Source organism: Dermacentor variabilis, chromosome 11, assembly GCF_050947875.1.
Source record: "Dermacentor variabilis isolate Ectoservices chromosome 11, ASM5094787v1, whole genome shotgun sequence".
NCBI lineage: Eukaryota > Metazoa > Arthropoda > Arachnida > Ixodida > Ixodidae > Dermacentor > Dermacentor variabilis.
In genome coordinates, this window is record NC_134578.1 from 9,358,103 (window position 1) to 9,374,566 (window position 16,464).

Genomic DNA, 16,464 nt, shown 5'->3' on the forward strand with positions numbered 1-16,464 from the left:
ATTCAAGAAATGGCAACAGCCAGAAGTCGCCATCTTACCCAGCACGTTATGGGTGAGACAAATTGTAGCAGGCACTTTTGCATATCTCATTAGCATATGATGCTATCTGTTGTAATTTTTGTGTCCACCTTCCTGTCTTTATGCATTTTAGTATTATTGTGCAAAGGGTAATAGTTATACATTGAGACAGAGTAATTGCCAAAAGGGGAGACATGGTTGGAGAAGACAACACACACAAGCCTCCTTTGTCCGTATCTCTATGTTGCGCAGTTATGCTGTTGTTATCTACCAACAAGCCCAAATTCCTCAGCAGCTACACTTACTAATGATCTGTTATTACAATTTCATTGACATAACATTGAAAGTACAGAGGTACACAGGAAGACAGACTTGACATGATGAAGAGCCGTAGAACAAGGAGCATCGCTGGAGCCAATGTTTCGACAAAAGGGAGATCTTTCTCAAAACGTTGGCTCCAGCGAATTTTCTTGTTCTATCACTATTTACGGTTAAAAGAAAGCAGTATTGCTCTTGCTCAAGTATTATGCATTATGGAATAGAAATTAGCAGGGTGAAATATCAGGAATGTCAAAATTCTTGTATATTCCAACGCTAGAGCGAAAGCCAGAAAAACAAGATGTAGAGAACCACATTGTTATTTTTCACTGCCCAGTTTGGCCAGCTTCATTCCGAGCTTGCACTTTGTTGCATTAACGACCACTGGAATTCGTTAACTGAATTAGCTTGGTGATTTACTTATGTTAAGAGATTTTAAACTTGTATTAATGCAGGTTACATAATGCATGTAAAGAAATTTACAATGACATTTTAAGGTGGCAGGCTTGCAGTTGACTAGCAGATCACTTCAACCAAGCTTCCATGCACAAATCGGTTGCACATTTTTTTTCATTGTTTGGATTTTCATAAACTTAAAGGGACAGTAAAGTGATAGATGATTTCTTCTGCATCAGGAAATCACCGTTCTACAACACCAAAAACACCACTCTTACAACGATAAGATGTTTGGCAAGCCATGAAAAGCGCAGGAACGAAATACAGGTGGCGACGCCTACTTAAGTTCCCGCACCTGGGGGCTGTGATGTCTTGGATTTTGATGGCATCTTCTAGGGCCTACTAATTATATCTAGCGGTACAGATTGACTACATTGGGTTCTAAAGGAACCAAATAATAAACATGGGAAGTTTCGAGAACCTTTATTCAGCCAACAGAGCCCAAATGCGAAAAGATGCTTTAGAATCCCCGACGTCACGCTGACGTACCGGCGCTGGGGTTTTGGCGCGAAATTCAAATACTGATACTTGGACCTTCATGTTCTCATCTAATAAACTATTTTTTTGAAATGACTGCCTGCAGGGTTCTCAAACAATGCTTCATTAGTCTTAAACTGTTTTATTGTTTCACTTTAGTGTCCCTATAAGTACCGTTTCTTTTTTGTCGGGGTTATAGTTGTCTAGTAGGACCTAACTGTTTGCCTTTATTTGTATTGGTAGCCATGTTACACAGACCGCAAAATTTTTATTGTAAATCGTGACGTGGTAGAACTAAGAACATTTGTGCAAATTTGTTGCAGGTACTCTGGCGGCTCCTACCCCTGCGTCCTACCACCACCCTTTCCCGACTACGTCCACTAGGGAGTTGGGAGCCTTTGGCGGCTTCTGCCACTGCATCGTGCCACCACCATGCCCCGACCACGTCCACTAGGGAGTTGGCAGCCTTAGTGATGATGCCAAGTAGGCTGACAGCAGACACAAATATTCAGGTAAATACCTGCAATTAAGCGGCGTCTTTTTGAGTGAAGTGGCTTGTAGCCACTCAGCAATGAAAGAAGTAACTTCGAAGCAGTTTAGACTCGCCTTCTGTCTGTGCAGGGATGCTCAAGTCTATGCATTTTGTCTTAGCTTCCAAGAGGCTGTGTGTATTAGACGAAATGCGATGCAAATTTTGAAACTACAGGGGACCAATTGTAAAATTGTTTTCTTGCGTAACACAAAAACTACTTTGATAAAGCTTTACCAATTTAAAAACAATACAGTGTACTCTCATACATGGTATTTGGCATAAATTTACTAGGGCTGCCTCAATGGTAAGTAGGCCAATTAACGTACACCAAAACTGACTTCTTTCCCAAGTTCATCCTCCTCTCTCTGCTCTGCTGCATAATGTATCTTTCTGAAACCAGTTCTTGCACACAGCACAAGTCCTAAACACATGGATTACATAAATTTACAGCTTTTGCTGTAGGTCACTTTTGTGAAAATAATGTTAATAAGCCATTTGGTCCATTTTAATCGGCCATAATAAAGTGAGCAGTGGCTAATAAGCAGTCAAGTTCTTGGTGTAAGGCCTCTCTTCAATGTCGTAAAAAATTTGGCCCTCTTAATGAAGGAACCAATTTTTTTGGCTATGCCATTTTATCATGCATAGTTTGGTGCGTTACACAAAATGTGACAGTGTTTACGCCAGTAAAATTTTTTTTGCTTTAAGTATTGCGTGAAATTGAGATTTGTTCTATATTGAAGGGCCCCCAGTTTTCAAAAAGAAATTCCAAGTGGTCGTGTGCCAGGTTGGAACAGCTGGCATGGAATAGCCTACTGACACAAATAGGGAGGGTCGTGTACACTTGACTTTATGTTAAGATACTATTATTGATCTAGAAAAGACAAAATGAAGGATTCCATCCTACAAGCAGCTCTTCACATTCATTTACACTTTTGCACATTTATATACCTTGAGTCTGGTGACTTGTATCTGTTTTCATCATCTGCTATGTGCAGATGGTAAACTTCAGATTTGCCCTATGGTGCAGAATATTTTGGCGCTTATATATTTGGATCTGTGTTTTTCAGGTTGCCTTGAAATTTTACCCAAGCCATGCCACATACTCGGGCCAGGCCTCTTGCGAACTACATATAACCAGGCTCAATGCATCAGTGTCGAGTGAGTCCAGAGATCAAGGAAACCTGCTGTGCAACCAGCGCGCAACACTTGGTGACCCCTCTACTTGTTCCGTCTATTTCACAGCTGTACCTCAGTTTCCATCTATCCAAACAGCATCACCAGCTGTTTCTTATCTTATCGATCACTTATCGAACCATGGATGAATGTTGGGGTGGAGTGATTTGAACAGACATTCTATTTGTCTCTTCAAATTCTTTGCAAATATTTCTAATATTATAATTCATATGTTTCTTACACCTAGTTTTAATAGTTCCTTTCTCGCAGAATTCTCACCATCAACTCCTGCTATTATAATGTATACCCGTCTTTATGCCCCGTTTCTCATAGTTCTTTTGTACTTGTGGATGTAATTGATAGGTTCTTAATTCTTGTTGTACAGAAGGCTAAAATGCAAACTTACAGTATTTTTTCTTCCTTTGATAACCTACAGCACTGCAATGTGTTCAAGAAATTTAACTTAACATGGGCTCTGGTGCAGGATAAATTTAAGAGCAATATGGAGTACTTATTTCAAACACCCGTTATTTTTGATAAACTCAAGGATATAAGAGCGCAAGAAAGAAAATATTAAACTAGAGAAACATGGGTTCCCCTCAAAAGTCTGGTAGTAATGTGACTTTTTTTCGCTGCAAAGATACCAGTGGTACTCGCATGCAAAGTTTGAGACATAAAAGCTATGATACCCTTGGCATTTCTCAGTGCTTATTTGCCACACTGACGAATGTCAAAGGCAGCATAGGTTTCATGCACACATTGGTTAAATTACACCTTTTGAGTATTGCATTTTTCAAACACACAGGTTTACAGCAGTGCTTTAAATAGCAGATGTATTTCCTAATTTTCAGAATTTGTTAATGCAAGCTTAACGCCACAGATGATGTATAAATAATTTTACAGACTATATGACCATGGATGCATGCTTCTTCTGATAACGAAGCAGTGCCATGTGGTCGGGGGACGAATGTCTTTATTTCAGATTTAAACATTGGCTTCCAGGTCTTGGTCAGTCTCCTACACTGAGTATTCTAGGTCAGAGCCCATTTACTAGAGGTAAGTGAATTAAACTAGGAATTGTAAACACCAAAAGATCTTGTTCGGGACAATAATGTGACAGTCAGCAAGGTTCTTTGCGCATTCATTTCCAAATTTGTGAGATTATATTTTGACTGGTTTCACTAACGCGAGAACAAATATTTGTTTGTTCTCACACTAGAGTTGGCTGCCCCCATTGCCACGCAACCCCTTTACAGGCTAAAAATTCAGTGTATTAATAGGCTGTTTTTTGGTTTTGCGCACTCAGTGTTAAGGGATCCAAACGGTGACATACAACAGAATGCAGAAAAATGACTAAGGAATACAAGCAGGGCGTGGGGCTTTTTAGGCAGATGCGTGCATGTGCTATTTATAAAACTCCCTATGGTATGCCTGAAGGCATTTTCTAACCCTTTTGTAGGAACACTAACACCCACTTATTAAGGGGAAATGCTTCTGGAAACAACTCTTTTTAATTATTTGTACTAGAGGTTTGAATATACTGCCATTCATGGGGAGTTTTATGTAGATTTGAATTGTCATTGGTTTTTGTATAGCTGGTGTTTTTTAGTTATGTCCTACATAGTGGCAAAATATTTTTATGTGCACTTTCTTGTAAATATTTCCCAATTATTCTTTCAGGCTACAATTTTTGGTAATAATGGTATTCGTTGCAGAAAGGGCTAGTACATGGCATTTAATAAAAAAAGGTATTGGTCTGTAGATTTTCTGTCCTTGGCATTTGTTCTGTTCCACAGCTCTTGAAATCTGAAATGATGTACCCATCTCTTTGTTAGCGATAAACAGGGAAATCTGTCAGTATGTTTTGTTTAAAATGGAGCTGATCAACCCAATAGTTAGGCTATTTGCTAATTATAAATTACAACAATAATAGTACAGGACCATAAAAACAGATTGATGCTGATTAACAGCTGTGCCCAGCTACATCCACACAGCTGTGCCACAAAATGTGCATGTGTTCAAAAGAGCCAAATGCCCCAGAGAGAAAGCAAGAGTAACTTGTTGTTTGTCATCTTGTACAAGCAGATTATGCGCCAGATGTAATTTATGCTCAGTAAATACATAAATCAGTCATGCGAGGTGTCTCACCTCAGGTTGCAAGTTCGAACTTCTTGTAATCTTGCTTGTTTTTATTTTCTTTCCTTTGTGAGCATGAGTGACCTAGTTGCCTTGGTACATATTGTCAAAACTGTTTCTTCACTGGGAATCGCAAAATTTCAATTACATACAATATTCCCAGTTACTGATATGGTAGACTTGTATCATTCATTGAAACATATCCATGCAATGCACAGTGGGAACCCAAATTATAAATATCTGTTCTTGCTTTCTACCCTGCTCTACAACATAATGAAGATACAAAGCAAAACTGTAAGTTTGCAATTGTCCCCCATAACCTGAGTTTCGCTTAGAATTTGAAAAACAAAATTTACATCATGCTATGGTGTGAGAGTTGCTTTGGGCACCAAGTGAACTGCGTAGCACCTGTGCTAGAGTGCACAACAAAGCAGAAAATCGCACCAGATTGGAATGACAGTGGTAAGTTAAGAACAGATGTGTTATTTCGCGCAGCATTAATGTGGCCTATCATCTGCTCCTGTTTTGTTTTGTGGGAACGCATACATTGGGAAGACAATTTTTTGCACCAATCTTACCTTAGCGGGACACCAGAGAAAGGTAGATATCAAGAACAGTTATTCACACTTTGTTGCCCACAGCGTATTATCTGGATGTGTTTCACTCTACAAAAGACTACTGTGGTAGATAATCATAAAGACAAAGACAAAAGAATTAAAAGAGGTATGTGCCAGTCATCCTTCCATGACCTCCAGTGTTTATAGAAACACTTCTTTCTGTATATGTGCCAAGCCGTTGGGAGGCTTTACGTAACTCAGTCATGCTTTCCAAGTTAAAAATCGGAATAACGACAATCACAAGAACATCATATGAGTGATTTGTAAATGTGGCACCTAATGTAACTTATTTACGTATGTGCTGAGGGTAGATTACAGCCAGTGCATAATCTGCTCTTACAGGATAACTTGTGATGAGTAAAAAAAGCCTTCCTCACATCTTCCTCTTTGTTTCTTTTGGATCTTGGTGCACAATGTGTATTGTTACAGCTGCGTGCATGCAGCTGGGTATATTTTGTTTATGTGTTCTGCTTCCTCCCTTGTCCTCATTATTCATGTGCTATCTTTGCCGTAACAAAATACAGCGACCTGTGTTACATATTTTGTCAGCGTGTTTGCATTATGGCAAGTTTTGTGTTAGTGGTTATTGCAATCTGTGAAATTGTCTGTGTCAGCTGTTAAGCTTCGTCTTGGAAAAGTATGTTTGTCAACATAAATAAACAATTAGTATAAATGTTGCTGTATCTATTTTTGTAATATTATCTGTTGTGAAGCTTTTATACACTGTTGCATGTTGTATGACAGAATAAAATTGATGCACAACTTTTTAATGTGGTATTTTTCAGATCAATTTTCAACTGACGCTAACACGCACATGTTGTGGGGGAAAAGTGCCAACAAGAGTACCATAAGGTAAGACAGCTCTTTTTACTGTTAGATTGGATTATCAATTGCCAACCAGTTGTTTTCAGCAAGCATAGTATAATGCATAGATTATGTAATCTAAGTTGGAATATTGTTTTTATTGCACTTGATTATCTGGGTCTCCTTTGTACATAAGTGCAGCCTTCTTTATTTATTATGTGTAGCTTGTGTGCTTAAAATGTTAAAAAGTTCTAAATAAAAACACGTCTCGAAGAACAGTGAAATAGGTTTAACTTATAAATGTTTTGACATTAGAGACTTGTGCAGTGCTGAATTGAACTTCTACATGAGTTACATAATATTTTGGGGTCTCATTATGGTTCTGAGTTGCATTGCAGTATCATGCATATGCACCTGCAGGCTACATATTGGATGTTTATTTAAGACTGTTTTGCATGGTTGGCTATTGATTCCAGTTTAATAGTAATGAGAACTGTCTTGCTTTCATGGTGATTCTGTGCTAATACATTTGAATTTTCCAGAAGACGACAAACGGTGATGAAATGTTAACTTTTTGTTGCTAACCTGCCATGTCCTTTTTGGCAAGTTTGCTATGGGTTCTTTCTTATATGTTGTCTTTTTACAGTAGTCATCTTGAGAACTAGCTGTAGTCGTGTGTAATTACAGCAAAAGTTGGTGACACATTTTGAAAAGCGGCTCGACACTGCCATCCGAGAGTCAAACGACTTACATGGATTAGTTATTTTACTCTATCTGCAAGAGTCCTGCACCACGCACTAAGGGTAACTCGACACACACTGCTGGAGTCATCAGACTCATCAAGAATTGTTACCTGAATCCTTCAGCAGCGGTCATATGACCCTTTATCTTGAGTCGTCTGACTCATGCAGAATAGTTAACGGACTCCCTCAGCAATAGTCGTGTGACCCTTTTGAGAGGGTTAGGAGACTACTACAAGAGAGTGTGCATGACTATTGGGTGTGGAGTCACGTAACCACCTTGTATCGAGCACAGATAGTCTCGGGACTCTCTTCCGAAAGAGTGTTCGCGTGTCTCCCACAAAGTGTGTCGTATACGTGGCAAGTCCAGACTCTCCGAAAAGAGTAAGAGATACTCCTTTTTTTCTTAGTGTGTGCTGGCATCTTTCATGGCTTGCACCAATCAAGCGTAATCTTACGGTATCGCTATAGAGCAATAAAGTTTTTTTCTCTCTCTATCGTAGACTCGCTAATACAGCGTAACTCCAGGTACCCGATTGGAAAGAGAGACGTTTTATTGAACTAAACCCTCTCTGATATTCCAAAGTCTAGATTTCGCGTAATAATAAAAGAACAAAAATCGAATAATATGAATATATTTTTGGGGGGATTGGACTGATGTTTTGTTTAAAAATTATAAGGCGGCCAGCACGTCTGGCATATGTTGTCGTGGGTGGCGGTTCACTGCAGCGTTTGCGTCGGGAGCCGCGAGAGAAAGGTTTGAAGCGAGCGGGACGACAAGGACGGGCCGCCCTCCTCGCAGGACGCGTACACGCTGGCGATGCCCGCGGGGCTTCTTTCGCTGGCGCTGCGAGCGGGAAAGGGGGGGGGCAGTGGGGGAGAGAGAAAGTCTCGAAGGTAGTGTGTGTGTGTGTGCGCGCCCGCTGTATGGGGGCCACGCTGCCGAAGCGGTGGTGCTGGCCGTCCTGCTGGCAAAGAAAGGCTCGGCCTGGCTTGCCCGCCTGCCTTGCTATACAGCCTGCCGTGGCGAGAGCCGCTCTCGACTTTCTTTTTACTTTGTTTTTTTTTTCTTTGCTCTTCGTTCGTTCCGTCTCCTCCTCTTTATGGCATCATCTTTTTCTTGACGAGGACGTCACCATTGTCTTAGGAGACGGCCGGGCACTTGTCTCGCTTGAAGCGCGCTTCGCGGCGTACGCAGCGGACGACGTTGCTTAGTCGAGGAAAAGAAAAAAACAGTGCCTAAACCCGGGTGAAGGTTGAGACACGCAGTGTTACTGGAATGAAAAAAACAAAACAAAAAGAAAACCAACGAAGTAAAAGGAATATAATTCGTGAAACGACCTTGGAGAAATATTGAAGGAAGGAAAGTTACCCGGCGCATGTGACTCAGCGGCTACCACTCCATTCAGGTGCGAGCGCGAGGTCGCCGGTTCGCTTCCCTATCGAGGCTTGTCTGCTTTCCGACGGCGGTGCACATGTGGTATATATAAGAAAAACGTTCGTCTACTTGCACTTTTTTTGGGGGTTCACGTTAAGAAAACGCCAGTCTGTATATTTCCATGCAGAGCCCTTCACTGTACAGGCACCTCTCGCAGCTTACGTGTTATTGTCTTGGGGGTGTCAAGCCTCGTCACTCAATCGAGGAGGCAAAGTTGCGGAAATAACGTGGGACTTCGTAAATAAAGGAGTATCTCACACTTGGCATGGTCACGATTCAATTTGGCTGTTGAAGAAAAAAAAGGCAAAGAATCAAAACGCACGGCGCTTTTTTCCAATTGCATCAGCAAAACTTCACGATAGGTTCACACCATATGTAAACCGAGATCTCCTTTTCCTTATAACTGAACGGGATGTATATGTGTAGGCTTTGCTTCTTTTTGCATATATATATATATATATATATATATATATATATATATATATATATATATATATATATATATATATATATATATATATATATATATATCGTGCGCTGTTTTCTGCCTGAAAGCACTCCTGTGTCCCCCTGACAATAAACACCGGCTAGTGAGTGGTTCTGCTCGCCGTCTTGCGTGGGCGTATGATGCATTTTTCCAATTTCTGCTCCGCTCCGTTAACTAACAATGGCTGGCTAGTTGGTTAGTTAAGATGTTTACCACAGGCAGGGTTAGTTAGCCTGGCAGTCTGGGCCGGCAAGTGCTCCGCCTGTGCCTCTCACGCGCTATTCCGAAACGCTTACCACGTGTCCAGAAGTTCACTGTCGCGTATAAGACACGCGAGTTTCTGCAGCGCAAGGCGCACTATCCTCAACATCGAAACGTTTCCCAGTCGCAGCAGGTTCACCAGACGGTAAACTCGCCGAAATCCAGGCGTTGCAGATGACCGCAGTTTGGCGCCTCTGCGCACATTACTTTCAGTAGATGAAGCGCTAATAGTGACAGCACACTGGGAAGGAACAAAGACAGGAAACGACATGTCCTGTCTTTGTTTCTTCCTAGCGTGCCGTCAATATTGGCGCTTCATCTATTGAAAGCTATGCACCAACTAGCCCCACGACGTGTTTTACAGCGCATATTACGATGCCTCCGAGCGGCGCATCGCAAGTGCCGGTTCGTGCCATATACACATGCATGCCGTTCGGACGCTGCCGCCACATGCCCCATGCATGGTGCCGCGGGCACGCGCTGTCCGGCGGTCCCGGGGCTGTCCGCCCGCCGGACCGGCAACGAAGTTGGCCGAGAGTGAAAAGCCTCTCCGAGAGAAGTCCTTGAACGTGTTTCCTGTTTCGGAGGTCTCGGCTCCCTCCGCCGCATGGCTACCGCCGCCGTTGCAACGCCTGCTACACAGCCGCGTGCGCGTAACATTTCTCTTCTTCTGGGCTCCGCCACGCTCCCTTCCTCTCTCTCTCTCTCTCTCTCTCTCTCTCTCTCTCTCGGCGTTATGACTTCGCCTCGGCGTCTAGCTCGCCCCTTCCGGCTGGTCACTCCCGACGATGGCCGCCGGCTTCGCTGGCGGCGCCGCCTTGCGTGGTCGTCGTCGTCGTCGCGTGTTGCTGGACGCATTCGTGCGTGGACACTCCAGGTACGCACGGACACCGAGGAGACAGCCTCGGTGACGGAAGGAGAACGAGAGAAGAGAGAACAGAAAAAAAAAAGAAAGAAAAGAAAGGGCGCTGCTGCAGTGCAGCGCCTTCTGACAGGCGGCAGCTGCATGCGGGGCGGCTTTGTTCGCGGACCTGGAGGTGTTCGAGAAACGTGTATATGCATGCGAAGACGCGTCCGGCAAGGTTTCCAAGCATTCATTAAGGAGACACTAAAGCAAAGCAGCGAATCAGTGCATCGTACTGATTAAACGATGTTTGAAAGCTCTGTTGTCGTTAATTGTTTAATATTAGGTTGATTATATTAAGATAAAATGAAGGTCAGAGTTTCAGTTTTTCAATTTCGCGCCGAAGCTCCAGCGCGGGTATACGTCAGTGTGAAGTCACGGATTTCAAGGCATTTCTTTTTCGTATTTGGGTCGCATTGACTCCGTAGGAGTTCCCTAAACTATCCCTGTTTACTCTTTTGCTCCGTTAGAGCACAGCGTAGTCGATCTTTGCAGCTAAATAATTAACTAGACCTAAGAAGACGCCGCAGAAATTCATGACGTCTACGCGAACTGGTGCGGCAACTTCGGAGGAGGCGTCGCCTTTGTCATTCGACTTTTTCTTGCTTACCAAGTGTCTTCTCGCGCGAAGAGTGGCGTTTTTGTTATTGCGGAAGGGTACTTTACTGATACAACAGAAATAATTTTCCTCTTTAGTGTCCGTTTAAATTACTTCTTCAATTTGACATATGCAGAACACGCCGGACTTTTGGACTTTGACTAGGTTGTTCGCTCATCTACACTCTTCCAAGGTCCAATGCCCGGCCCTTCAAAACAGCGACGGGTTTTGGATTTATTGTTAAAATACCTGACAGAAATTGGTCAAATAGAAGTCTAAATTTACCCGCCGTGTCACCTGTAAATACTAGTATCAGGTCAACTCGGACATTTCATATTTATTTTTATCCTGTTTTTGTCCCACTCTTTTCCGGAATCTTTTAATCCCATTCCCCATCCCTATACAGAGTAGCATGCCAGCGGCTATATACGCGCCGGCAAAATTCTCTGTTTTTCTAATAAAGAGCCCTCTCTCTCTCTCTCTCTCTCACTCTTGTAAAAGAAAGCACAGGGAACAAGTAAACAAAGAAAAAAAATACGCAGGTCCAACGCGCAGGTTGCAATGTATGTGAAGCGAATCCTTCATTAAGTGGTTTTCTCGCACACAGGCATGACACGCGACGCCAATTGTCTCGAAAAGATATACTTGACGTTGTCAGGGAGAATAGTAGACGTGCGGTTTCGGTTAGAGCACTGGGCTGTTCAATCCCACCATGGTGGAGATTATTATTATTATTATTATTATTATTATTATTATTATTATTATTATTATTATTATTATTTTCTGAGGATGAGCTGTTTTCGGCAAGGCAGCAAGCATACCGCATGCCGCGACAGTTATGTCCGCGAGAATTCGCCAGGCTTCGCTTTTCGAAGGTATAGTGCATGACCTCGCTGCGCAATACATATTACCGAGATAGCACTGTGCAACAAACTGCTCATGGCGTCCGCGTACTGCACGCGTGCATAATGCAACGTTGCGAAGGCATCGATTCCCAATTTGCCGCGGAAGTCTCGCTCTCTTCTGTGACGAAATGTTTGACCAAGGCGTGGTCGCGTCTGTCCGTCACCTTTGCCCTTGAGCGCGGACCAAGGTCTCAGCGCCGCGGGGCGGGGTTGCACCAGCTCAAACTGAAAGTCCGGTCGAGGTGGTCACGCATCTGTGGGACAGAGAGTAGCGTCTGATGTCGATAGTGATTATAGGACGAAGTTGTTGGTAAAGACTCTCGCTTGCAGTAGCGGACACTGCCGCCTTTGAACTCGTCGAGTTCTTTCTGGCAGACGAAAACTCAAATGCGTTTCCCATACATATACTTTGCTCACTGCTTCAGGAATTCATTCCAGCCCTTGTCAGCGTTTCACCAGTCATTCAACTTTTCGTCGTTACGGAGAGAACGAAGAAGAGTTGTATCTGGAAGCGGAAGAACGAAGAGTGTTATGCCAACATATCCTATATAGTCTCACTCACTCACTCACTCACTCACTCACTCACTCACTCACTCACTCACTCACTCACTCACTCACTCACTCACTCATTCACTCACTCACTCACTCACTCACTCACTCACTCACTCACTCACTCACTCACTCACTCATTCACTCACTCACTCATTCACTCATTAACTCACTCATTCACTCACTCACTCGCCGTTACTACATATAGTCCGAATGATCGCCGTTACTATATAGTCAGAATGACTATAGCTTCAAATTATTCGTACTCTAGCAAGAAGTGACTCAGCGACGCTTTCTTTTATGTGTTTTCTCAACGAAATGTCGCCGCGGCAAGTTTATCGACGATACTAATCCAGCTTGACACGGCTAACGCCATAAGTGTTGCGTTCGGCCTCCATGTTCTTGTGTACTAGGTTCTTTTTTCCCTTTCTCTTACGAAAACGACTTCAGACGCCGCCGTGTTTCTTCCACGCCGGTAGCGCGTGTGGTGCTCAGCAAGTGCAAGCAGCCTTCCCGCGTACGCGTACCCCCAGGCAGCGTCGTGGTTATAAATGACGCGCGAAGCACACCCCTACATAGATGTTTACAATACCTGAACGACACGACCAGAGCACTCATGCCGGCGCCTTTCGTATACCTATAATGCCGGTGTATGTTTTCTTCGGCTACATTTGCGACCCGGCGGTTGTACATTTGCGTGATTGATGACCGGGAAAGTCTGTATTTTTTATATCCTCTTTTTTCTCGGTACTATTCACGATGTTTTGAAACACAGCTGGTCAAACAAGCGAGCAAAGCTAAAACGACTGAATTCTGGACGAATTTTGTACGTATCCCATGCCGTTACACTCATTACTACCAGCGCTTATCCGGAGAGCCAATGGGATCTTGACACTCCTTAATCGATGCCTCTTATAGAGACTGATAAGAAGCTTGATTTTTACTGTAGCATGCATTTTTGAATGCGGTGAATGGTGTAGAAGGAGAGAGGGTGGGGGAAAATCACAGAAGTTAACCGGAACAGAAACTCTGGTTTGCTGCTCTGAACTGGCGATGGTGACATGGAAAGCTAAAAGAGATAAGTGATATCATAGTCGCCTTGCCTGCTCTATGCTTGTTTGTTTACAACCGCGCAGATTGTTTAGAAGTATACGCTAACATGCTGCTTTGGAAGTGAAAGAAAGCCCCCGGAACAACGATTGCAGATATAATAAAGGATAAAAACAACACGAGTGGTCACATTTGCTTAGACTCTTCACGTTTTAAGTGATCTGTTTCAGTAAAGGGACGTCCATTTTCCCCATTAAATTTACATAAAAAATTTTTTTGCGCTTACCTTTGCTCTCTTCTTGCTCACATTTTGCACTATGGTCACATTTTGTAGTTTGAATCATTCAGCATAACACTTGATACGGTTGTGCAAAACGAGGACAAGATGAAAGCGGGAGCCAACGTTTCGACAAGTGGACTTGTCTCTTTGAAGGCGACTACGTAGCCTTGAAAGTTTCGTTTTGCTCATCCTCTTGAATTTCCATCTTCCACCTTCCCCCTGTTTTTCCTTGACACGATTGTGTGTGTTTAAGAAGACGTTCATTACTGAATTGACAATTGACCTCTAGTAACAGTGGTTTGTCAAGAAAAGAACTGCGAATTTGCCTTCGCCCGCGCCTCTCGAATGAAACCCCGAGTGATTATAGGTAACCAATCACGAAGGCCTTCTTTTTACCGTACTAAGCATCACTCAGTGCAAGAGGCGCACGCGAAGGGAAATTCGAACTTTTTTTTTTTTTTTAAATGACAAGCTACGCAAGTAACAGTGGCACATCTTATATGCCGAAAGGTTCGGACAGTGAAATTCGACCTTGCTGCAAAATCCGTGCAAGAACAGAGCAGCGGTAAACACAGAATGTTTTCTTTTTCTTTTGCGATTTCAAGGTATAAACACTCGCGTCTCTGCGTATGTGTTAACACAATGGCGACAGCATGCGGTATGCGCGTTTCTGAGACGGGGCCCCTGTTGTGTGGTCTGCGCAGACAAGTCCCAGCTGGAAGATACGCTGAGGGTGAACGGCAAGGGAAAGAAGATGCGAAAGCCCCGCACCATCTACTCTAGCCTCCAGCTTCAGCAGCTCAACAGGAGGTTCCAGCGGACCCAGTACCTCGCCCTGCCCGAGCGCGCCGAGCTCGCCGCCTCCCTGGGACTCACGCAGACGCAGGTCAGTCTGCGCCGACATTTCCTCTGCTATAGTTTGGTGCGTGTAGCCCCCAACAGGGCTCTGCGTACCGGCAAAGGAGGGCTGCGAAGAAGGCTCTGCAGTGGCAGTCCCTGCCTCATACGGTGTAGTTGATTGGTTTTAGATAATCTGCAAGACTTCCGATATAGACTGCTACATATATATATATATATATATATATATATATATATATATATATATATATATATATATATATATATATATATATATATATATATATATATGGTGTAAAATATGTATAAACCTATGTAGACAAGTCTGCCTGCATGCACTTCTTTTAATCGGTTTCTAGTATGTAGTGACGTCATGAATACCGCCATATCGTTGTACAGCCAGCACGGAGCAAAACTGCACTTTATCTCGATCCGCTCATATCCAGAACCACAATAGAAGCTGTGAACAGGAGACAAAATGGCGTATGTTACGCCACGCGACTACTCCCCGCGCCATCAGCACTAGAAGTCGTTGCATAGCGATTCTTTAGTCTGCTCGTTATCTATAGATTGTCTACGGCAAACTGCTAAATCATAAATCTGTGTAAAGTCTATGGAGATTACATGGGCTGGCTGTGTGCGCTCTCCGTAGGCCATGTATATAGCCACACGGAAGGGCTGTAAGACTGTGGTCCATTGTCACCTTTAAGGGCGTTTCGGCATCTACTGGTACTGTACAGCGTGAAGCTCTCCTGACGGTTCATTTGTAGACTCCTCGTTTTTATTACACGATGCCGTTACTACTAACGTCGGGTATCGTTTACGTTAAAAGAAGCCAAGTTTGCGGCTTTCGAACTAGCATTTCCTTATTAAAGAAGGCGGGGCACCCGTACTGTCTCGTGGACGAAGTGGAGGTGACGTGAAGGAAGGGAGCTATCCGGCATATAGGAAGATTCCGACGTATCCGAAATATTCGTTTAGATAAAGAAAGGAGCAGCACATAAGACACGAAAGACTAAAACGCAAAGAAATAATGTGGCACTGTATATACAGAGCTGCACAAATCTTTCCGATTTGCTGGCGGAGCTGTCGGCGTCTATGGTGGCCTTGAAGCGGGCACAAGTACACAGAAACGTAAACCGAAAAAAAAAAAGGAGGAAGGAATGAAAACGAAAGAAAAAGGGAAAAAAGAAAAACGATCCGGAGGTTGTAAACTTGGCTGCCGAACCCTTTGAACCCGCACCGCGCCTCCGCTCCCTGCTGCAGCGGTGTATAAATACGGCCCCACAAAAAGTGGGTTTAGCGGGGGACCTCCTTCGGCGCCCCGTCGTCGTCTCGGCAATGCGCTCACGACGCGGATAATGATGATGGTGATGACGATGGCGATGATACTTGACTGCCCCGGCCGCGCGCGTGCCCGTGCCACCTTAGGACAGTTGGAGGCTGAGAGAAAGATGAGCCTTCCCTTCCGAGTTTTCTGGCTGCAGCAACGATGAAAGCGAATGGTTTCGCTGCGCCCGCTTTGGTCTCGAACCCGTCGACGTTTCTCTCTTTTCGGCGCGTTTTGGGCGATTGTTAGAAACAGGAGAGAGAGAGAGAGAGCTAGGGAGAGCCGCGTAGCTACGCTTGCACGGTTTAGGTAAAGCGTGGCGGTGGCGCGAGGTAGCCAGAAGACTTAGGTGAGGGTGGTGGTGTAGGCATATAGAAGTGCCGTCGGCGAGTTCTTTTTTTTCTTTTTTCCGAGACTGAGTAATGGGCCTTGTTTCTGGGTAGCGCGCCTCCTTTGCCGCCGTGCCCGCTGGGCTCTCTCTCTCTCTCTCTCTCTCTCTCTCTCTCTCTCGTACAGTCGTCCGTTGCGGCGTC

The 16,464-nt window shown here is 43.8% G+C and overlaps 1 protein-coding gene and 1 long non-coding RNA gene across 2 annotated transcripts in view; both read left to right on the forward strand.

The window, feature by feature from the left end:
- LOC142564284 (uncharacterized) overlaps positions 1-16,464 on the forward strand; it is a 111,913-nt gene that overhangs the window by 26,858 nt on the left and 68,591 nt on the right. Inside the window, exon 2 of the mRNA XM_075675229.1 lies at positions 14,448-14,629. Within this exon, the coding sequence (XP_075531344.1) occupies positions 14,448-14,629 (182 nt within the window). The remainder of the gene's footprint in view (positions 1-14,447; positions 14,630-16,464) is intronic.
- Positions 1,601-6,497, forward strand: LOC142564285 (uncharacterized). Its single transcript, XR_012824537.1, has 2 exons — positions 1,601-1,781; positions 2,869-6,497. It is a non-coding gene; the product is annotated as an uncharacterized LOC142564285 (long non-coding RNA).